Source organism: Rhinatrema bivittatum, chromosome 2, assembly GCF_901001135.1.
Source record: "Rhinatrema bivittatum chromosome 2, aRhiBiv1.1, whole genome shotgun sequence".
Taxonomy (NCBI): Eukaryota; Metazoa; Chordata; class Amphibia; order Gymnophiona; family Rhinatrematidae; genus Rhinatrema; species Rhinatrema bivittatum.
This window is the reverse complement of record NC_042616.1, coordinates 6,070,147-6,093,382: the sequence shown is the minus strand read 5'-3', so window position 1 is coordinate 6,093,382 and position 23,236 is coordinate 6,070,147. Positions and strand designations below refer to the sequence as shown.

Genomic DNA, 23,236 nt, shown 5'->3' with positions numbered 1-23,236 from the left:
CTTATGTCTTTCTGTCCTTATGTTCTGAGGGGTGGTGGAATTGCTCTAGTATGTGCGAATGTATGAGTTGCAGGGGAGAGAGGGAGATGGGGAGGGAGAGGGATAGGGTGTTTTCTGAGGGGAGATGGAATTGCTCTAGTAGAGGAGGGAGAGGGGAAGATAAGTATCCCTCCTCATTCCTCTGCCTCTAGCCCTCTCTTCTTCCTCCTCTAGCAAAATCCTCTTCTCAGTCCCTCACCCCCTGTGCCTACCCCATTGTGGTTGCCCACTGCCCTCTCTTCCCCGCCCTGTCCCATTCTCTCTCTGTGTGCTGTCTTCTGCCTCTTCCCCTCCTCTCTTCAGCATCCCTCCCCCGTCTTTCCCTGCTTCCACCCCCTTGTTCTCTTCTCACTCCCTTTCTTTTTGCTCTCTCTCGCACTCTTGCCCTCATCCCTTGCTCCCCACCACAATGACCTTCCACAGTGAGAAACCCTGGGACAGCAGCAGAAGTGCAATGGAGCTGGTCTGGGGGTGGGAGTCTGGCAGCAGAAATAAAGGTGGGTGGGTCCCGATTCCTGGCATCAGGGCTGGCAGCACCGCAGCGGCAAGAGAAGGAGGGTGACAGTGCTTCTGGCTGCCCAGCAGCGGCAGCAACACAGAGAGGGAGGAAATTACCAGCAGGGAGCAGCGACCACATATAGGGGAAGAAGCCTCTGGCTACAGAAAAGGCACACAAGTTGTGCCGCTGCTTTTTTTTAATATATAAATCAATTTTTTATTTTTATAGATTTCAACAATTTGAAGCAAGAATTTAACCTTAGTTACAGAAATAAAAAAAGAGGATTAGTCTAATCATATAAAAAGGTGAGAAAAGGAGGGGGGGGGAGCTTTTAAATCACATAATTATTCATCATGTTTATTCCCCAAGGTAACAACTTTAGAAGAGAGATGATGAATTTTGCTGTTGCATTCCTTCATAGAAGAACCGAAGCCTACAATCAGGTCCCGTATGGTTTCTAAGGTTATCATGGCCGGCTTAGTTGGTAATACAAAAGACTCACCGAGATGCCCAGGGAGCAACACACCTGGGACAACACTCGCCATCAGGGCAACAGCTTCCACCAAGTTCTCCTGGGTCTCAGCGGGGAAAGAAGCAACTGTGCGGAAAGCCAAAACTGGGACTCCCCCAGTCCTCGAGTACATGGGGAGGACAGCAGAGCTCCACTCCAAACCCTCCTCCCCCGCACAGCATCATCACAAGGTGCTATGGTCAACCAAGGAGAAGAGAAACCTTGCATGACAGCATGCTGGCAGGGTTCCCACCCCACACCAACGAGAACCCCATATGACCGCATGCTGGCAGGGTTCCCCCCCCCAACAGTAACAGATCCTATGTTATGGTATGCTCGTGGGGTTCCTAAACCTGCCAGCAATTAGAAGCCACTGTGACAACATACTGGCGAGGTTCCTATCTCCTGCTAGTAAGGAGAGGCCCCGCTTAATGTGGGTCTGATGGTGACCTGCCCAGAGGCTGAGAATGACATTCTGGGGACTAGGGATGAGTAACTAAAAAGAAAGGGCTATAAGTAAGAGAAAGAAAGGGGGTGAGAGTGAGGCTTGGGATGGGGCAGAGAGGGAAGGAAGGGGCATGAATGAGTGATAGAGGGAAGGGAATGAGGGGAAGGCTGAGTGACACTGGAGAGAGAAGGGAGAGAGTGAGCAGCCTTAACCTCTTCAGCCTTTCCTCAAAAGGGAAGCCGTCCCTTCACCTTTATCATTCTGGTTGCCTTTCTCTGCACCTTTTCTAGTTCTGATGTATATTTATTTATTTTAAATATTTATGACCCAAAAGATCGAAATTTCGCTGTGGCTTAGAGAGAAATATCCGTAATAGAGCTTTTGAGACACAGGGACCAGAATTGCACACAGGACTCAGGGTGCAGATGCACCATGGAGGGATACAGAGGTATTATGACTTTCTACATTTTATTCTCCATTCCTTTCCTAATAATTCCTAAAATCCTTTGCATTTTTTGAACCTCATAGCACACAGAGCTGAGGAGTTCAAAGTATTTTCCACAATGATGAGCTGGGGCAGAGCTGACCCTAAAGGTTGTGGGGCCTGAGGAGACTCAGCCCCTGCAGGCCCCTCTGATATTCTGAAGAGTGGGTTTGCCCCTGAGATTGAAGAGGGGGATTTGGGGTGGGACTGGGGGGTGAGGGAAGGGTTCACTGGATTTTCATTCCCAATGCAGAGATCTCCACCCATCGGCTGCTGCACCTTCTGCCTCACTGGTGCTTCCAAGGAGCAGGAAGTGATGTTAGACATCAGGGGATGAGGTTACAGCAGCAATGCAGAGACCCCAAAATCTCAATTCCACCTCTCCCCAGGTACGGCCCTATTAAGGGAAGAGGGGAGGTTGATGGGAAAAGACTAAAACCAACTAAAACCAACAATCCTAGAATAGATTTTCCATTACAATGGCCGCTTTTCTCTCAGTGCCTTCCTGATACAGCGATGTTATGTTTACACAAATTCCGAGGATGAGCCAGGCCACCTTATTATGCCTTTCTGTATCCAGGCCTTCTCACATCAGCACCTGACCTCCAGCAGCAAGCTGTGTAACTAATTATAGTTCTGTTTTACAGACCCTGCATTGTCTGTTCCACTAGGTTTTTCTCTGCTGCCTGTGAACCATTCCCGGTCCTGTGCAGCAATTCTCAATCTCTCATCTCTATGTTTAAAATCACTATTCCCATGTCAGGTGTTGAGCCATGTGGGGTTTCTGAAGTAACTCTTTGTATTTCCCACTATATTTGTGTTTTTGGGAACTGATTTTCCTTGTTTTCCGGTCTAATTCTTTCCAATGATTTTTTTTATAGCTTTGCAAATTCCATTCCTGCTTTCCCCTAATGTATGAGCTGAGTCTCAGTTATTCCTTCCACTCACTGTAACAATTGTCTAAGCTTAAGAATGAAGAACAATTTTGGGCATTCATTTTCATACTTCAGTACTGTTTGCGTATTTGCAACTAAAAGGCCCACACCACCATCAGCTGTTCTAAAGTACAATCTCAGCATATTCTGACTCTTAGATGTTACTTGATGCATAGGGAAAAGTTGTATTGTTCTTGCATCCTACTCTTTAATATCTTTATCAGGGCAATTTAACAATTACAAAAACTATAGGAGAGTTTTTGAATTGTATGTGACTCTTGTGTGGCTTCTCTGGTGGCTTGCAGTTTCTTCCTCTGTTCTGAAGCTATTAATACACAAAGAACAAGGACTTGGTTTCACTCCAGTGTAAATTCTCTGATGCCATGCGAAAGATATCTTCTTACTTAAACTTTTACCACTCTCATATGTAAATGATTTTTCTGGTGGCGTTTGACGTGTCCTTGTTCACTGAAGCTTTTACCACACTCACTACATGTAAATGGCTTCTCTCCTGTGTAGATTCTCTGGTGACATTTGAAGTGTCCTTTCTGTTTGAAACTTTTACCACACTCTCTACAAGTAAATGGATTCACTCCAGTGTGGTTGCTCTGGTGGCATTTGAATGCTGCATTTGAACTGAAAGTTTTGCCACATTCACTACATCTAAATGGCTTCTCTCCAGTGTGGATTCTCTGGTGACATTTGAAGTTTCCTTTCTGACTGAAACTTTTGCCACATTCACTACATGTAAATGGATTCTCTCCAGTGTGGATTCTCTGGTGGAATTTGAGAAGTTCTTTCCGACTGAAACTTTTATCACACTCACTACATGTAAATGGCTTCTCTCCAGTGTGGATTCTCTGGTGACATTTGAAGTTTCCTTTCTGACTGAAACTTTTACCACACTCACTACATGTAAATGGCTTCTCTCCAGTGTGGATTCTCTGGTGGAATTTGAGAAGATCTTTCCGACTGAAACTTTTATCACACTCACTACATGTAAATGGCTTCTCTTCAGTGTGGATTCTCTGGTGGAATTTGAGAAGTTCTTTCCGACTGAAACTTTTACCACACTCACTACATGTAAATGGCTTTTCTCCTGTGTGGATTTTCTGGTGGCGTTTTAAGCCGACTTCCTGAATGAAACTTTTACCACACTCACTACATGTAAATGGCTTTTCTCCCGTGTGTATTCTCTGGTGGTTGATGAGGTCACGCTTCCACCTGCAGCTTTTACCACACTCAGTACATATAAATTGGCATTTTACTTTGGGAATTTTCTTCTCTTTTGTGACATCTGCCTTCACATTGAAGCTTTTTTCAGATCGAATACAAGACAATGGTCTCCCACCAGTAAGGTTTTTTCTGTCCCCTGAAAAGATTTTACCCTCACATAAGCTTTCATTGCACTCATTACTTGAAATTGCTCTCTGTCCTGTTTGTAATTTTAGTTGTTCTGTGAAGTTTTCTTTCTGATATAAGTTTCTCTCATCACCAGTACACATGCATAATTTTTCTTCTCTCTGTGGATTTGGGTTTATTATTAAATCTTGCTTGTCAATGATGTTTTCCCCACTTTCAGAACATGAAAATGTTCTCTCTTCTGTCTCCATTTTCTGGTGATTTAATAAAGAGAACTCAGAGCTGTAAGATTCCCCATCTTGAGGGCAATGAGTGGGTCTCTGTCCTGTGTGTGTTCTTTGGTGTATTACTAAGGATTCCCTGCTAGAAAGGTTTTTCTTACATTTAATACAAGTGAATGTGTTCCTTTGAGTGTGGATTCGCTGGTGTAATTTCAGGGTTAACTTATGTTTGAAACATTTTCCACACTGAGAGCATGGAAAAGGTCTTTCTGTTGTGTGGGTTTTCTGAAGCAATACTAAATGACATTTCCTTTCAAAGGTTTTCACACAGGTGTCACAGTGAAAAGATTTCTTCACTTTCTCCTCTCTCTGTTGGAGTTCAGTAGTCATTTGATCACTGTTAGTACTTTGGAAGGGTCTCTCTTCTCTCAGGTCTCTCTGGTGGAAGTTAGAAGTCATTTGATAACTATTACTGTGGAAGGGTCTCTCTGCTCTCAGGTGTCTCTGGTGCTCATGGATGTCTGTGAGCTCCCTGTCACTTCTCACACATGCAGTGACTCCATCCGGTGAGTTTCTTGCAGGTTCTCGCTGCTTCTTCTCCAATTCCTGCTGACTTTGGCTAGTGTCTCCCCCCTCAGACCTCTGGGAAAGATTCTCACAGACATTTCCTGATATAAGTGCTAGTACTATAGGGTGCTCTTCTCTTTTCTCCTCCCTCTTCTCTTCCTGTATGACCTCATTGTCTGTTGGATATAAAAAGGAGAAATTAATCATGTGTCAGTGGCAATGGCATGAAAAGCTTTCAATGAGTTAGGGTCAGACTTTTTGAAGGATTGTACAATGGCTATATGGGATCTCTGTTATTAGAGAATACGGTAATGTAGCATAAACTTTAGGAGTCACCTGTGAAAACTCCTGTGTGATGTTTTTATAGAGCTCCTGTGATTTATTTTAGTTATTCATAAATTTATAAAAAAAAATCTTATATTCTGCCTCCTGCAATGTAATTCTTCAGGGTGGATTACAAAGATAACTGCACAGAGTTACAAATAAAACAACATAACATAAAATGGATAAATGAAAACATCTTTACACAATAGCATTTTCATACACTCAAAAATCACCCTCCATCCTGAACTCAGCTGGAAGAGCAGGAGGAATTAAAGGCTCTCTTACATGTTGGTTGCAATCAGTACTCAGAAGCAGAGGGAACAGAAGCATCCCTGCCCTTCAGCCCTCAATGATATCAGTGGCTCATAACGTCCTAACTTAGAAGACATCAAACCCTTTATTTCTGAATATCACGATCAGTTTCAACTAAGAGCGACTCTGCATAGGGAGCCAGTGAAGATCTTTTAACACAGGAGTTCTGATCATACCTTCCACTGCCACCAATTTCGTGACATTTTTATCTGAGCAGCAATAAACCTGCTGTAATGCAGGAACGCTGGAGATCACACAGGTCCCTCCTTTAGGATGCCTGTGGGTTGGTTCTTCTGGCTTATCTACTATTTATTGTTTTAAAAACATTTATTATTATCCATTTATAGTGGACCTGCGATACTAAGTGGGTTACAATAATAAATTAAAATAATAATAAACCACATTTAACATACATACAATAGCATATCTACATTTAAAGGACAGATCACTTAAAAAACTCACATCCCTAACATTTCCATCTTCTCTATTACATTATATAAATAAAAATGTTTTCCAACCTTACATGTGTCTGTATAAATTTATTTTCTTTTTATTGAGGGAAAGTGATCTCAAGTATCAACAGAGAGAGGAGCTCTCAGGGATGGGAGAAAGAGGCTGAGAGAACCAGAGATATGGAGAGGAGAGGAGAGGGAGGACCAGGAGAAAGGGTGAAGAGAGGGAGAGAAGACCAGGAAAAGGGTGAGGAGAGGGAGAGAGGACCAGGAAAAGGGTGAGGAGAGGGACATAGGACCAGGAAAATTGTGAGGAGAGGGACTGAGGACCGGCTTCATGCACCTATTGATAAATCCAGGCCTGCTTGCACATCTCTGGTGTGGAGCTGACCCAGGGAAAAAAGGATAATGCAATCCTTACCTAAAGAGCTCAGGATCTCATAATTCTCCTTCACATCACTGTAAAGCTCCTTCTGCCCTTCATCTAAACTCCCCCCTTCCTCCTGGAAGAAAGAGACAGCGAGGTCCTCAGACATCACCGGCACCTGAAACACAAACCAGAAACGCTCAGGGACACATGGAGGGACTCAGCTGGCTTTAATCTCTTAACATTTTATCATGGAAGAGGGGACACCAGGACCCCTCATCCCCAGGATCTGCCAGACTTGTTCCCCTGGAGTCAGATTCCTCTCTGGACCTCAGGGATTGCAAGTCTAACTATGAAAAGATTCTCTGATACCAGAGACACAGAATATCAAATGCCTCTGCCTGGATAAATCAGTGAATAATAAAACCCAAGATCCAACAGAGCATTACCCAGAACCTCGGGAACATCTGATTCTGTCACATCAGGAGAAGTCACTGTGCTCTCATCCTCCTGACTGCTCAGCCTCTAACCTTGGGTCATCTTTGATGCCGTTCCCTTCTTCTGCACATCCAGTGGTGAACCTAAAGTATGTGGTATCTGGAGTGGATACCACCTTTGATACCCCCTCCCCTCACAGCAAACCCCTGGTTCACTCCCTCTCTGTCTCCTGTGGATCCCCTCACTCAAAATTAGTAAAACCATAAATAGGGCTGCACACAACACATATAAAAGACGGTCCCTGCTCAGTAGAGCTTACAATCTAATCAAGACAACCAGACAGTCTAGGAATTTCTTTTATTAAGAAAACAGTTAAAGATGAATGAGGCTGTAAGGGGGGGATTATCAGGTCTAAGATTTAAAAGTAGCCTCAAAAAGGTGGGATTTCAGACAGGATATAAATCAGGAGAGAGAGGGAGCAGGACGCAGCGGCTCAGGAAGTCTGTTACAAGCACACGGTGAAGTCAGGAGGAAAGCACAGAGTCAGGAATCGGAGGTAGAGGAGAAAGGCACAGATAGGAGGGACAAATTCGATAAAGTGTGGCTGCCATACTTATCATGGAGCCAAACACACTCCATGCCCAATACGCTTGGAGCTGGTGCAGCTGGTCGATCACATCCCTGATGTACGCGCTATGTTCTTTTGTATATCTTTATGACAATATTGTCTGACACTTATGCTCGCTTCTCATTGGTGAAGCCTACTTACGTAGGCTTATTTTTTGGAAACATTTTTTAACTTCTAAGTTTTCCTTCTGAATGAAACACGATCTTGAAGGGAGGCAGAAGAATTTGGGAATAAATGTGCTACCTTGTTCTCCAGCGCTTACAGACGTTTAGCATAAGCAGAGATTTTCTTCTCCTGGGTCACTGAGCGCAGCTCCAGCGAGGAGATTTCCCCTTGAACCCTTTCCAACTTGCTGCTAAGTGTCGCTTCCAGACGCACCAGAACCATCCACAAAGAGTCCAAAGTTCTGGGCTGCAGTGGATCGGGGAAAAGGGACACAGTTACCCCTGTAACATTTTCTGATCTTGGGGGATCAGCCACAGCCTTCACCAGGGAGGGATCGGGCTCTGGTGAAGGGAAAACTCCCAGTGCTGTCTTCATAACCTTCCTGTACTGCTGCAGGCGAGGTGTCTGAGCTACAGACTGTGACCTGGGCAGGTCTGGACCCCAGCACTGAAGTCCCAGGACCAACAAAACCATCCATGGGTCTGACAGGAATCTCCGTAAGAGACAGGGGAGATGTTCCCTTTCTATTCCATACAATCAGCAGAGACAGGGAGGGCTGAGGAGGAGAGATAAGGAGAATGTGGAGAGTTATTTCCCTCCTGTACCAGGCACTTTGGGAAGTAACACAAAACCCTGCAGAAAACACACTCAGCACCTTTGTATCAAGCCCATCACAGCTAAGCAGCACTAAAAAGCAGAATATAAATCAAATAAATAAACCAAATAAATCAATCACACCCATAACTCACCCAGCATCATTCTAACGTATGAAACAGTGACACTGGAAATAAGGGAACAGGCCCCAGAGCAGCTGCACAATGAGCTTTCTGTCATCCGTGATTTAGAAATGTTTTTACATAAATAAAAATCTATTGGAGAACAGAACAAGCTGGACTGGGGCAGATCCTGACACAAAGACTACACAGGAGCTGAATCCCTCACCTCAGTCACACATGGGACAGAGAGAGAGGGAGACCCTCACCCAATAAGGAATATCAAATCGAAAAGAGTAATAGAAATGACAAAATAATAACTGTAAAGTACAATTACAGCTCACAGAGAGCACAAAGGACAGGGCTCAGGTTTCTGAGAGAGAGAGAGACCCTCACCCAATAAGGAATATCAAATGGAAAAGAGTAATAGAAATTACTAAATGTATTTATTTATTTATCTATTTAAGGAGTTTTATATACCGTCATTCGGAAACGTTAAAATAACGCCATCATAACGGTTTACAAAATAGGTTATAGGGAAATGGGGGTTTAACAATGGTTGTAAAGTACAAACTGCTATTAGGCTTAGGAAATAACATAAGTAATGATAAAGTTCAGTTTATGAGTTCTTTCTTATTTAAGAAGTGCATAGATGTGATGTATTTCATTAGTCATGAGGCTGTGTTGGAGGACGGCGATGTTTAGATGATCCTTTGGGTGGATTGGTATGCTTTGTTGAACAACCAAGTTTTTAATTCTTTTTTAAAGGTTTTTAGGTTTTCTTGACTTCTTAGCTCAGTCAGGAGGGAGTTCCATAGTTTTGGGCTGCCAAGGGAGATGGCTGTATTTTGGGTGGAGGTGAGTTGATTTGAATGCGTTGGTGGTGTTTTTAGGAGTCCTTTGTTTGCTGACCTCAGGATTCAGGTTTCTATTTGGGGTATGTAGTTGTATACATTATTGGAAATTAGTTGACGGTGTGCGTATGTGAATAAAGATAGAATTGTGGTATGTTAATTAAAAGAAAGGAAGATTCCTTGCCGTTCAATCACTAGTGGGGGTTGGTCAAAGGTTTAGTACTCACACCAGTACATATGTATAAATAATAACTGTAAAGTACAATTACAGCTCACAGAGAGCAGAAAGGACAGGGCTCAGGTTTCTGAGAGAGAGAGAGACCCTCACCCAATAAGGAATATCAAATGGAAAAGAGTAATAGAAATGACAAAATAATAACTGTAAAGTACAATTACAGCTCACAGAGAGCACAAAGGACAGGGCTCAGGTTTCTGAGAGAGAGAGAGACCCTCACCCAATAAGGAATATCAAATGGAAAAGAGTAATAGAAATGACAAAATAATAACTGTAAAGTACAATTACAGCTCAGAGAGAGCACAAAGGACAGGGCTCAGGTTTCTGAGAGAGAGAGAGAGACCCTCACCCAATAAGGAATATCAAATGGAAAAGAGTAATAGAAATGACAAAATAATAACTGTAAAGTACAATTACAGCTCAGAGAGAGCACAAAGGACAGGGCTCAGGTTTCTGAGAGAGAGAGAGAGAGAGACCCTCACCCAATAAGGAATATCAAATGGAAAAGAGTAATAGAAAGGACAAAATAATAACTGTAAAGTACAATTACAGCTCCCAGAGAGCACAAAGGACAGGGCTCAGGTTTCTGAGAGAGAAAGAGAGAGAGACCCTCACCCAATAAGGAATATCAAATGGAAAAGAGTAATAGAAAGGACAAAATAATAACTGTAAAGTACAATTACAGCTCCCAGAGAGCACAAAGGACAGGGCTCAGGTTTCTGAGAGAGAAAGAGAGAGAGACCCTCACCCAATAAGGAATATCAAATGGAAAAGAGTAATAGAAAGGACAAAATAATAACTGTAAAGTACAATTACAGCTCCCAGAGAGCACAAAGGACAGGGCTCAGGTTTCTGAGAGAGAGAGAGAGACCCTCACCCAATAAGGAATATCAAATGGAAAAGAGTAATAGAAATGACAAAATAATAACTGTAAAGTACAATTACAGCTCCCAGAGAGCACAAAGGACAGGGCTCAGGTTTCTGAGTGCAAGTAAAATTGTGAGCTCTGAGCGCAGACTCTCGGGGGCTAAACCCCCTCTGCTCTCTTTCCCAGGGCGGTGCTTACCCCCCCCCATTCAAGGCACCGGGTCTCCTGGGGATTTTTGCAGAGGGTCGGATTTAAAGCCCCGACTCCCCCTCCCCGTGGTAGAAAATGTCGCAAGGACCCCAGAAACAGGGGAGGGGAGGAGAGAGAGAGAGAGGGAGAGCGCGCGCTTACCCTGCGGGGCTGAGCTTTACTGCAATCGCTGATTTCTCCTTAAGAAAAGGAAATTCCCGGGTTAGGAGCACGTGAGAGGGGGAGGAGCTCTCCCTCTGCCTGACCTCACGCGTCTTCCTCTTCCTCAGGCACCGCCCCCTTCTCCTGACCTCACCTCCGATTGGCTGCTGCCTCTGATGACTCATCACTCTGCGACTCCTGGCAGAGCTGCCCGGGTGCCAGCCCAGCACTAACCCGAGCCGCCCAAATGCCCCGGAAAGTGCCCTCCCCGCTGGGTGTGAGGGAGCCCGAGCTGCACAATGTGGGCCCTGCTGCGGGGGCATAAGGGGGATCCCCACCCCCTCCTCCGCTCAGGCTCTGCTCTGGGAGTAGGGCTGCCATGAGGGGGGTATGTCCCTCCCCTCTTTTTCATAAATTTGCATAGAACATCAAGAAATATAAAATATTGATAAGAGTAAGACCATATTAATAAATAGAATAAATTCTTCAACACAGCTAATAGAATATCTAATAATTAAAAAAAAACTTTAAAAAACATATCAAACACCAATAATGTATTTTAAAACAGCACACATCCATTAATACACAATAATGAAAACTAAAACCTCCATAGTTTAGTCAGGGGTTGGAGAATGTGCATGGACATAAGAACATAAGAAATTGCCATGCTGGGACAGACCAAGGGTCCATCAAGCCCAGCATCCTGTTTCCAACAGAGGCCAAAAAACAGGTCACAAGAACCTGGCAATTACCCAAACACTAAGAAGAACCCATGCTACTGATGCAATTAATAGCAGTGGCTATTCCCTAACTATAATTGATTAATAGCCATTAATGGACTTCTGCTCCAAGAACTTATCCAAACCTTTTTTGAACCCAGCTACACTAACTGCACTAACCACATCCTCTGGCAACAAATTCCAGAGCTTTATTGTGCGTTGAGTGAAAAAGAATTTTCTCCGATTAGTCTTAAATGTGTTACTTGCTAACTTCATGGAATGCCCCCTAGTCCTATTATTCGACAGTGTAAATAACCGAGTCACATCTACTCGTTCAAGACCTCTCATGATCTTAAAGACCTCTATCATATCCCCCCTCAGCCGTCTCTTCTCCAAGCTGAACAGCCCTAACCTCTTCAGCCTTTCCTCATAGGGGAGCTGTTCCATCCCCTTTATCATTTTGGTTGCCCTTCTCTGTACCTTCTCCATCGCAACTATATCTTTTTTGAGATGCGGCGACCAGAATTGTACATAGTATTCAAGGTGCGGTCTCACCATGGAGCGATACAGAGGCATTATGACATTTTCCGTTCTATTAACCATTCCCTTCCTAATAATTCCTAACATTCTATTTGCTTTTTTGACTGCTGCAGCACTCTGAGCCGACGATTTTAAAGTATTATCCACTATGATGCCTAGATCTTTTTCCTGGGTGGTAGCTCCTAATATGGAACCTAACATCGTGTAACTACAGCAAGGGTTATTTTTCCCTATGTGCAACACCTTGCACTTGTCCACATTATTTTTCATCTGCCATTTGGATGCCCAATCTTCCAGTCTTGCAAGGTCCTCCTGTAATGTATCACAGTCTGTCTGTGATTTAACTACTCTGAATAATTTTGTATCATCCGCAAATTTGATAACCTCACTCGTTGTATTCCTTTCAAGATCATTTATATATATTGAAAAGCACCGGTCAGGGCCGGTGCAAGGGTATTAGGCGCCCTAGGCGAAACGTCAGCTATGCCGCCCCCCCCCCCCCCCCCGCCTCCACACACAATTAACTTACATTGTGCATTAATGAAAATAACGAAGTCTGTATTTATAACAGAACACTTATTTGACATTTTTATGCCATGTAAACCATTGAGATGATTTGTCTTATCGACGGTATAGAAACTCTTTTATAAATAAATAAATAAAAATATATAAAATAAACATAAACCAAAGCTATACTTGTTGCTCAAACAAAAAAAGCAGACACATCACATAATATTAAATAATTAAAATGGCAGTCAATCAAGAAAAATGAACTTAAAAAGCCATCTTTACTTACCCCCTCCAGCAGCTCTCTTACTCTTCTTCCATGCAGGCTGTAGTACACACCAGAAGCAGCAGTAGTGGCTAAGCTCTATACCAGGGGTCAGGAACCTTTTTGGCTGAGAGAGCCATAAACGCCACATATTTTACAATGTAATTCCATGAGAGCCATACAATATGTTTAAAACTAAATACAAGTAAATGTGTGCATTTTATGTAAGATCACACTTTTAAAGTACAATAAGTCTCTGAAAATATTACACCAGGCCTTAAGACACCAATATATCTCCTATTAGGAAAACGGACCAAGTCAGGCTGCTATAGAGTCCTACACAGAAACAACACGCCAGCAGAAAACCTCACCTGAATCACGTGCTGTCCCTCACCTAACATAGAATAAAGAGACCAAAACGCATAACAAGAAGCATGCAGACAAAAACTGAATTGGAAACTGCAACAAGCCAGAGTCTCTGTATGCAGTGTAACAAAGGAAAAAAGAAACATCACACATCCTTATAAAACAAATCAAGAAATATAAAATCATCAGCAGTAAAACTGTACTAACAAAAAGAACATATTTCGAAACAGCTGATGAGTGGAATATCCAATAATTAAAAACTCATATAAAACATTTCCAGATACCAACAAAATATTTCAAAATAGCAGACACAAAGACCCAGTAATGAAAAATAATAAGGATACAAAAATTTTTTTGCTCTGCATACCTGGGAACATTTGATATCCAGGTGTCCTGAGATTGTTCTGAATTAGCAGGAGGTGGGGTGGTTTGCTTGGAACTTTCTCCTCTCTCAGTCACATACCAGCGCTCTCTCTCACACTGGCTCTCAATGACACACCTATACACACATGCTCTCAGTACTCACATATACACATGCTTTTTCTCTCACTTATATAGGCTCTTAATTACACATTTACACACATGCTGTCTATCTTTTCACGCTTACACACACACACAGGCTTTCAATCACATAAATACATGCTGTCTTTTTCTCTCACACACAGACTCTCATTCACATGCTTACAAACATGTCCTCTCTTTCTCTCATTTACACACAGGCTCTCAATCACATACTCACATGCTCCGTCACCTAAATCAGCTCTCAATCACACACAGACACACATGATCTCTCTCTCTCATTTAAACACAGGCTGTCAATCACATACTCACATGCTCCATCACCTAAACCAGCTGTCAATCAGACACAGATACACATGATCTCTCTCTTACTTATACACACAGGCTCTTAATCATACATACACATGATTTCTCTCACACACAAAGGATCTCAATCATACACACATACTCTTTCACACAAACTTACACATACAGGTTCCCAATGGTAAACTTACATTCATGCTCTCGCTCTCTCTCACAGGCAGGCTCTCAATCACAGACATACTCTCTTTCACATATACAGGCTCTCAATCACATACATACTCTCTTTCACATACACAGGCTCTCAATCATTCACATACATGCAATCTCTCACTCACACACACAGGATCTCAAACACACATGCTTGCTCGCTCATTCACTATCTCTCTCCCCCACCCCGGGAACTCGCGGCGGCAGCAGCCTCCTCCCAACGCTAACCTCCTTCATTTTCAGCCCTCGCGGAGGCGGAGTCCCATCGGCCGCGGTTGAAACTCCATTTTCCTCCGAGCCGCGCTGCAGTCTTCTTCCCGTCGGACACTAGCGTGGCCTCTTCTTCCCGCGCAAGCACCCGATGCTCTCCACTTCCTCTTCCGGGCCGCGGGAAGAAGAGAGCACGCCGGTGCCGCTGACTCAGCGGCACCGGCGTGCTCTCTTCTTCCCGCGGCCCGGAAGAGGAAGTGGAGAGCATCGGGTGCCTGCGCGGGAAGACTCCTGCGCAGGCACCCGATCCGATGACTCCAGCGCAGGCACCCGGCTGACACCCGATGACTCCCGCGCAGGCACCCGGCTGACTCCAGTCGTGCCCGGCGTGCTCTCTTCTCCTCCCCCGCCCCCCGCGGTCCGGAAGAGGAAGTGGAGAGCATCGGGTGCCTGCGCGGGAAGAAGAGACCATGCTAGTGTGGTCTCTTCTTCCCGCGCAGGCACCCGATGCTCTCCACTTCCTCTTCCGGACCGCGGGGGGGGGGGGGGGAAGAAGAGAGCACGCCCGGTGCCGCTGACTCCAGCTGTCCTGCCGCGTTCCGCCCGGGCTGACAGCAAAGGACTCACATGCTTGAAAGCGCGGCTCTCTTAATTTTACCGGGGCAGTGCCGCCCCCGGGAAGCTGGCGCCCTAGGCGACCGCCTAGTTCGCCTAGTGCTTCCGCCGGCCCTGGCACCGGTCCAAGTACAGATCCCTGAGGCACTCCACTGTTTACCCTTTTCCACTGAGAATATTGACCATTTAATCCTACTCTCTGTTTCCTGTCTTTTAACCAGTTTGTAATCCACGAAAGGACATCGCCTCCTATCCCATGACTTATCAATGTTTTACACTTACCTTGACAATGCTTATGTTTTATCCTAGTTTCTTCAGATGGATCCTTCTTCCAATTTTTGAAGGATATTTTTTTGGCTAAAATAGCCTCTTTCACCTCACCTTTTAACCATGACGGTAATCGTTTTGCCTTCCTTCCACCTTTTTTAATGCGCGGAATACATATGGACTGCGCCTCTAGGATTGTATTTTTAAACAATGTCCAAGCCTGTTGAACACTTTTAACCTTTGCAGCTGCACCTTTCAGTTTTTTTCTATTTTCCTCATTTTATCAAAGTTTCCCTTTTTAAAATTTAGTGTTAGAGCTGCAGATTTACTTATTGTCCCCCTTCCAGTTATTAGTTTAAATTTGATCATGTTATGATCACTGTTGCCAAGTGGCCCCACCACCGTTACTTCTTTCACCAAATCTTGCTTTCCACTAAGAATTAAATCTAAAATAGCTCCCACTCTTGTAGGTTCCTGAACCAATTGCTCCATGAAGCAGTCATTTATTACATCCAGGAACTTTATGTCTCTAGCAAGTCCTGATGTTACATTTACCCAGTCAATATTGGGGTAATTGAAATCTCCCATTATTATTGCACTGACAAATTGGTTAGCTTCCCTGATTTCTCTTAGCATTTCATCATCTGTCTGACCATTTTGTCTAGGTGGACGGTAGTATACTCCTATCACTATACTCTTACCCAAAACACATGGGATTTCTACCCATATAGATTCTACTGAGCATTTACTCTCTTGTATTTATCCTGTTGGACTCTATACCCTCTCGGACATAAAGTGCCACACCCCCACCAAATTGATCCTCCCTATCATTGCGATATAATTTGTACCCTGATATAGCACTGTCCCATTGGTTATCCTCCTTCCACCAGGACTCTGTGATGCCAATTATGTCAATCTCATCATTTGCTGCTAAACACTCTAACTCTACCATCTTACTTCTTAGACTTTTGGCATTGGCATACAGACATTTCAAAGTGTGGTTTTTGCTTGTTTTAACAACCTGCTTTTCAGTTGTTTGGGATAATTCGGAAATCATTAGCTTTGGTGATTTTTTACATGTAGGTATATTAACTATGTTTGCATTTAATGGAACCTCTGTTGGGATGCCCTAACTCTCCTGTTTCATTAGTATCCTTCAAGGATACATTTCTCCGAACCATGCACTGCTGAGTGACTGTCGGCTTTCCCCCTTGTTCTAGTTTAAAAGCTGCTCTATCTCCTTTTTGAAAGTTAGAGCCAGCAGCTTGGTTCCACTCTGGTTAAGGTGGAGCCCGTCCTTTCGGAAAAGTCTCCCCTTTCCTCAAAAGTTTCCCCAGTTCCTTACAAAGCTGAATCCCTCTTCCCTGCACCATCGTCTCATCCACGCATTGAAACTCTGGAGCTCTGCCTGCCTTTGGGGACCTGCACGTGGAACAGGAAGCATTTCAGAGAATGCCACCCTGGAGGTTCTGGATTTCAGCTTCCTACCTAAAATCCTAAATTTGGCTTCCAGAACCTCTCTCCCACATTTTCCTATGTCGTTGGTGCCCACATGTACCACGACAGCCGGCTCCTCCCCAGCACTGTCTATAATCCTATCTAGGTGACGCGTGAGGTCTGCCACCTTCGCACCAGGCAGGCAAGTTACCAGGCGGTCCTCACTTCCACCAGCCACTCTGCTATCTACATTTCTAATAATTGAATCACCAACTATGATGGCCGGCCTAACCCTTCCCTCCTAGGCAGTAGCCCTGGGAGATTTGTCCTCAGTGCGAGAAGACAATACATCACCTGGAGAGCAGGTCCTTGCTACAGGATCACTTCCTGCTACACCAGGGTGATGTTCTACAACTGGGAGACCTTTCTGATCCAAGGCAGCACTGGGGCTGCCAGAATGGATTTGGGACTTAGCTACTATGTCCCTGAAGGTCTCGTCAATGTACCTCTCTGTCTCCCTCAGCTCTTCCAAGTCTGCTACTCTAGCCTCCAGAGATCGGACTCGTTCCCTGAGAGCCATATTCACACACATTTTAAAACAGGGATCCCCAAACTCAGTCCTCAAGGGCTGCAATCCGGTCAGGTTTTCAGGATTGCCTCAATGAATATGCATGAAACCTGCATGCATTGACTCTTTGTATGCAATAGACCTCATGCCTGCTCCTTGTGGAAATCCTAAAAATCTGACTGGGTTGCGGCCCTTGAGGGGATCTGTGCTCTAAACCCCACATTGATTCTAACACACAGGCTCACTCAGGGACAGATTAAGAGGCAGGAATGCTCACATGCACATCATGCTGACTGACACATGTATCTAGACTGGAGAAACTACTTACCTGATAATTTCATTTTTCTTAGTATAGACAGATGGACATCCCTTCAGTGCCCTCACCTCCTCAGTATTCTCCTTAAAAGCCATTGTGGACATCCACATTTTGCTCTCTCTCGCACTCTTTCCCCCATCCCTCCCTATCCTCCCCCCACCACAATGACCTTCCACAGTGAGAAACCCTGGGACAGCAGCAGAAGTGCAATGGAGCTGGTCTGGGGGTGGGAGTCTGGCAGCAGAAATAAAGGTGGGCGGCTCCCGATTCCTGGCATCAGGGCTGGCAGCACCGCAGCGGCAGTGGCAAGAGAAGGAGGGTGATGGTGCTCCTGGCTGCCCAGCAGCAGCAGCAACACAGAGAGGGAGGAAATTACCAGCAGGGAGCAGCGACCACAGAAAAGGCACACAAGTTGTGCCGCTGCTTTTTTTTAATATATAAATATTTTTTTATTTTTTTTATTTTTAATTATTTATCATTTTCAGTTTTACAAATAAGAAATTATTCATTCAATTCTTTACATTGAATATCATTAAGTACAGCTATAATAATTAATATATCCAAGTCAAAATAATTACAAAATATGATAATAAATTGCATTCTATAGCTGATTTATAGTTAATTAATTTGTAATATGAAACTCAAACATATAAGGCAATACTGGATATAACTGAACTACACAGAAATAAGGAGATTTATGGAAATTAAATAGATATTATATATATCTTACCAAAGGATATACATAGACCACTGCTGGTTATTATCTATTTCATGTCTCATTAGATTGCGACATCGGAGAGGAGGTTAATGGCTCCCGTGTCTCTATGAATTGGCGTAGCTGGTCTATTTGAGTAAAACTGAAAAATTCATTTCCTTTTTTCATGATACATTGACAGGGATATTTCAAAAGAAAAGAAAATCCCAACGATATCACTCTCTGCTTTAATGCCAAAAACTCTCGTCTTTTAGTGCGAGTAATAGGTGCCAGGTCTGGAAAGATTTTAACATTTTGACCCAAATAGGTAATCGGATATCTTTGAAAGTAATTTTTCATCAGTTTTCCTATATCCATAGTAGTAATAAAAGATACAATTAATGTATCTCTTTCCATAATCTCTAAAGCCGAATTTTCCAAAAAGCTGGTGAGATTAATTGGAATTGAGACTGCCACTTGAGGAGCTCTTTTTTTTTTTTATAAAGAAACAAGAGTTAATAGTTAACATATTATTTTCGGAAAAACCGAGCTCCTCTTGTAGGAATCTCTTCAATGTTGTAAACGGTATTTCACCAGCTATTTTTGGAAAATTTAAGATTCTAACATTTAAATGTCTCGCATTATTTTCAAGTGTTCCCAATCTTCGTGAATTCATTAATTGATCCTTTACAATAGCTAAGTTAAGAGATTGAATAGTTCTTACATTATCTTCCACACACTGAACTCTATTCGTTACCTCATCTACTTGTTATTGCACTACTTGAAATTGTTGTTGAAATTTATTAGAAACAGTATCAATTTTACTCTCAAGCCTGTTCACCGTTACATTAAGGCCACTAACCAGTTCCCATATAGCTCGCAATGTTATCGTCTCAGGCTTTACCAGCGAGAGCTGAGAATCCCCAAGTTGTCTTACTGAGGAGGATTCTAGGTGGATACTTGCAGTTTTTGCAGATGTTCCTTCCAGAGGGGGGGTCTCATTCGGGGGAAAACCCCCTTCTGGGCCTCCTCCCTCTTTTCCGGATACGGATTCAGCACCTTCTCCCGCTGTAGAACAATCCACTACGTTGGTGGTTGACTCAGCTGCATCTCCGTCTGCTCTTCGCTGTGCCGGGGGCGAACGTTGTTCTGGACTAAGGGATGCCTCATTCAAAAGATCCTCCCGTTCTCCTTCCGGAGGGATCTTAGCGAAATCACTGGTTTCCCCAATTACCAGCTGTGTCATGAAACGGTCAATTTCAGTTTGTAGTAAGGGAGGCAAGGACTCTGAAGGGAAAGTCCTTACCTTCCCTTTTCTTTTTGCAGGCATAAAGATTAAGGGCTATTATCAAATATATTTTTTATTTTTAAAGATTTCAACAATTCCTAAAATCTTTTCCATTTTTTGACCCTCATAGCACACGGAGCTGAGGAGTTCAAAGTATTTTGCACAATGATGAGCTGGGGGCAGAGCTGACCCTAAAGGTTGTGGGGCCTGAGGAGACTTAGCCCCTCTGATATTCTGAAGAGTGGGTTTGCCCCTGAGATTGAAGAGGGGGATTTGGGATGGGACTGGGGGGTGAGGGAAGGGTTCACTGGATTTTCAGTCCCAATGCAGAGATCTCCTCCCATCGGCTGCTGCACCTCCTGCTTCACTGGTGCTTCCAAGGAGCAGGAAGTGATGTTAGACGTCAGGGGACGAGGTTACAGCGGCAATGCAGAGACCCCAAAATCTGAATTGTGTCTCTCCCCAGGGACGGCCCTATTAAGGGAAGAGGGGAGGGTTGATGGGAAAAGACTAAAACCAACTGATCCCATATTTTACAATCTTAGAATAGATTTTCCATTACCACAATGGCTGCTTTTCTCTCAGGATCAGGATCCCAGTGCCTTCCTGGTATAGCGGTTATGTTTACACAACTTCCGAGGATGAGCCCGGCCAACTTATTATGCCTTTCTGGATCCAGGCCTTCTCACCTCCAGCAGCAAGCTGTGTAACTAATTATAGTTCTGTTTTACAGACCCTGCATTGTCTGTTCCACTAGGTTTTTTCTCTGCTGCCTGTGAACCATTCCATGTCCTGTGCTGCAATTCTCAATCTCTCATCTCTATGTTTAAAATCGCTATTTCCATGTCAGGTGTTGAGCCATGTGGGGTTTCTGAAGTAACTCTTTGTATTTCCCACTATGTTTGTGTTTTTGGGAACTGATTTTCCTTGTTTTCTGGTCTAATTCTTTTCAATTATTTTTCTATAGCTTTGCGAATTCCATTCCTGCTTTCCCCTAATGTTTGAGCTGAGTCTCAGTTATTCCTTCCACTCACTGTAACAATTGTCTAAGCTTAAGAATGAAGAACAATTTTGGCCATTCATTTTGGTACTTCAGCACTGTTTGCATAGTTGCAACTGAAAGGCCCACACCACCATCAGCTGTTCTAAAGTACAATCTCAGCATACTCTGACTCCTAGATGTTACTTGATGCATAGGGAAAAGTTGTATTGTTCTTGCATCCCACTCTTAATGTTCAAACATTTTATTGATTTTGTCAAATAAATGAACAATTACAACAGTGAGGAAGGTGTGTTCCTTAACCATCCTCATGTACAACGATTACAACTCAATTCCCGTCTGCCTCAAATTCCCCCCTTTCCCCTCTATCCCATCCTTCCCCCCTCCCCAGGTACATTGGCAGTGATATGTAACAGGCCAAAAATCGTACAATGAAAAGGAAAAAAAAGATTCTCAATAGTCAGTAATATCGTAAAATTGGTAAATTAGTCGTTAACAACTAAACTACGTGCTCGATGTGTTAGGCTTTGTAGGTACGGGTCCCAGGTTTTAAGAAATGCTCGCCGAAGACGCGGCACTTCTAGTGACCCCATGCTTTCCATAGTCATCATCGCATGAAAATGGTTTCGCCATACCCAGTAGGATGGCGCATCGGCAGAACGCCACAACAACAATATCATTTTTTTCCCACTAAGCAGGCTTTTTGGAAAAATAGACGTGAGCCAGGATCTCTTATCTGTATGGGTGAGACACAACCAAATAAGAACCATAGAGGGGAGAACGGGATCGGCACATTTAAAAGATCTTCCAAATAATTTGCCACTTTGCGCCAAAAACGCTTCACCACTGGGCAGGACCAAAAAGCATGAGATAACATACCAATGGCAAGGTTACAACGAACACAAGGCGCCGAAAGTGCTATTGTCAATAGTTTTGCCACTAAGGGCGATACGTATAGTTAAAAATTTGAATTGTAGTTCCCTGTAATGCATATCAGAAGAGATTTTGGCTATGCGCCTAAAGCCCACCTTTAAGATAAAGCTAGTCACCATAAAGTCTCCATCATGGTTCCAGCGTGCTGCCAATAAGGAGCAAGTATCCAACCCTACCTTTTGATGTATGGCTTTATAATAATTAGACAGAGAGGGGGCCTTAGTGCGGGCCAACAAAAATTTTTTTCTAGCGTATAAAAGACCACAGGTTCCTTTGATACCGCACGCAAGGCCCTTAGGTAGTGGCGCACTTGTAAATAGGGGAATATGTGTGAGGCCCCCAACCCATACATTGCACCAATTTCTTGAAAGTTCATTAACTCGCCATCTGTTTTAAGAAGGTGTCCAAGGTAGACAATACCCTTGTCTACCCATCGTCGCCATATCCTTTCAGCTCTAACTCAAAACTGGAAGTCGGCTTCTTCACCTCACAACATCTTCAAATCCTTCTTGTCTACGCCCCCCCGGGACTCCTAGAAGCAGATGTCTCCCCCCTCCTTGAAATCACCACCATGCTCATCAACCTGGATACTCCAGCAATCATTTTAGGAGATTTCAATCTGCACATAGACAATCCCTTACCATCTAACAGCTGCGTAACACTCATCACAGCCCTGTCTGCTATGGGATTCCAACAACTAGTCAACGAACCCACACACAAAGCGGGTCACACTCTGGCCTTGATTTTCGTCAACAAGGGCATTACGACTACATCCAATTTGAAGAACAAAAAGGTTCCATGGTCAGACCACACTCTCATCTCTACCTCATTCACGCTGAAAAAATCCAACACTCCCTACTCCCCCTCTCCTTCATTCCACTACAAGAGGCGATGCTCACCAGAAGACCTTAACAACCAATTGGTCTCACAGCTACCCCTATTAGACCTCACCGACCCGAACACTGCCATTCGCTCCTGGAACAACATAACAGAAAACATAGCCAACAAGCTCTGTCCTTCAATTACAAAAAGATCTCACACCAATGCATCCAACAGACAACCGTGGTTCACTAATGAACTCAGAAAACTAAAACAAAGTTTAAGAAAAAAAGAAGCGACTTGGCGCAAAACCCCTTGTGACATCACCATTTTTTCATACAAATCCACACTTTACCAGTACAAATCTCTCACCTCAAAATCAAAAAAAGACTATTATGCATCTAAGATTCACAACCTGGTTTTTGACGCCAAAGCCCTCTTCGCTTATGTCTCCAGCCTCACTCAAACCATTCCGCGAGAAATCCCAGGCAACATGGCACAACCCAAAGCGGAAGAACTCGCTCAGTTTTTCCAAAATAAAATCACCAATCTCTTAACACAACTGCCTTCCAATACAGCCGACCTCCAGACATATCAACAACCTGCCCACAAAAACGTCAGCTTAAACACCTTTGAACCCGTCTCTTCCACGGAGATACAAACCATCCTGAGAAGAATGAAACCTTCGTCTCATCCTGCAGACCACATCCCCTCCAAACTTCTTCTATCTATTCCAGACACAATAGCCACTTCATTGAAAAATATCATCAACTGCTCTCTAGCCCAAGGAACCTTCCCAGATGATCTTAAAATGGCCTCAATCTCACCGCTCCTAAAGAAACCCAACCTAGACCCGAAGGACCCTAACAACTTCCGCCCCATAGCTAACC

The 23,236-nt window shown here is 43.7% G+C and overlaps 1 protein-coding gene across 2 annotated transcripts; it reads right to left on the bottom strand.

Annotated features, from left to right (window-relative positions):
* Window positions 1-377: 377 nt before the first annotated feature.
* LOC115083454 (oocyte zinc finger protein XlCOF6-like) lies at window positions 378-10,846 on the bottom strand. Of its 2 annotated transcripts, XM_029587278.1 has the most exons (4): window positions 10,774-10,846; window positions 7,831-8,308; window positions 6,576-6,699; window positions 378-5,242 (listed from the first exon to the last, which is right to left on the bottom strand). In XM_029587278.1, exons 3-4 carry the CDS (start codon window positions 6,688-6,690, stop codon window positions 3,321-3,323), a joined length of 2,037 nt encoding a protein of 678 aa, XP_029443138.1. In that variant the 5' UTR covers window positions 6,691-6,699; window positions 7,831-8,308; window positions 10,774-10,846; the 3' UTR covers window positions 378-3,320. The 2 variants fall into 2 exon arrangements, with proteins under 2 accessions (XP_029443138.1, XP_029443140.1); XM_029587280.1 differs by lacking the exon at window positions 7,831-8,308 and having other exon boundaries at window positions 10,774-10,844.
* Between the last annotated feature and the right edge of the window lie 12,390 nt (window positions 10,847-23,236).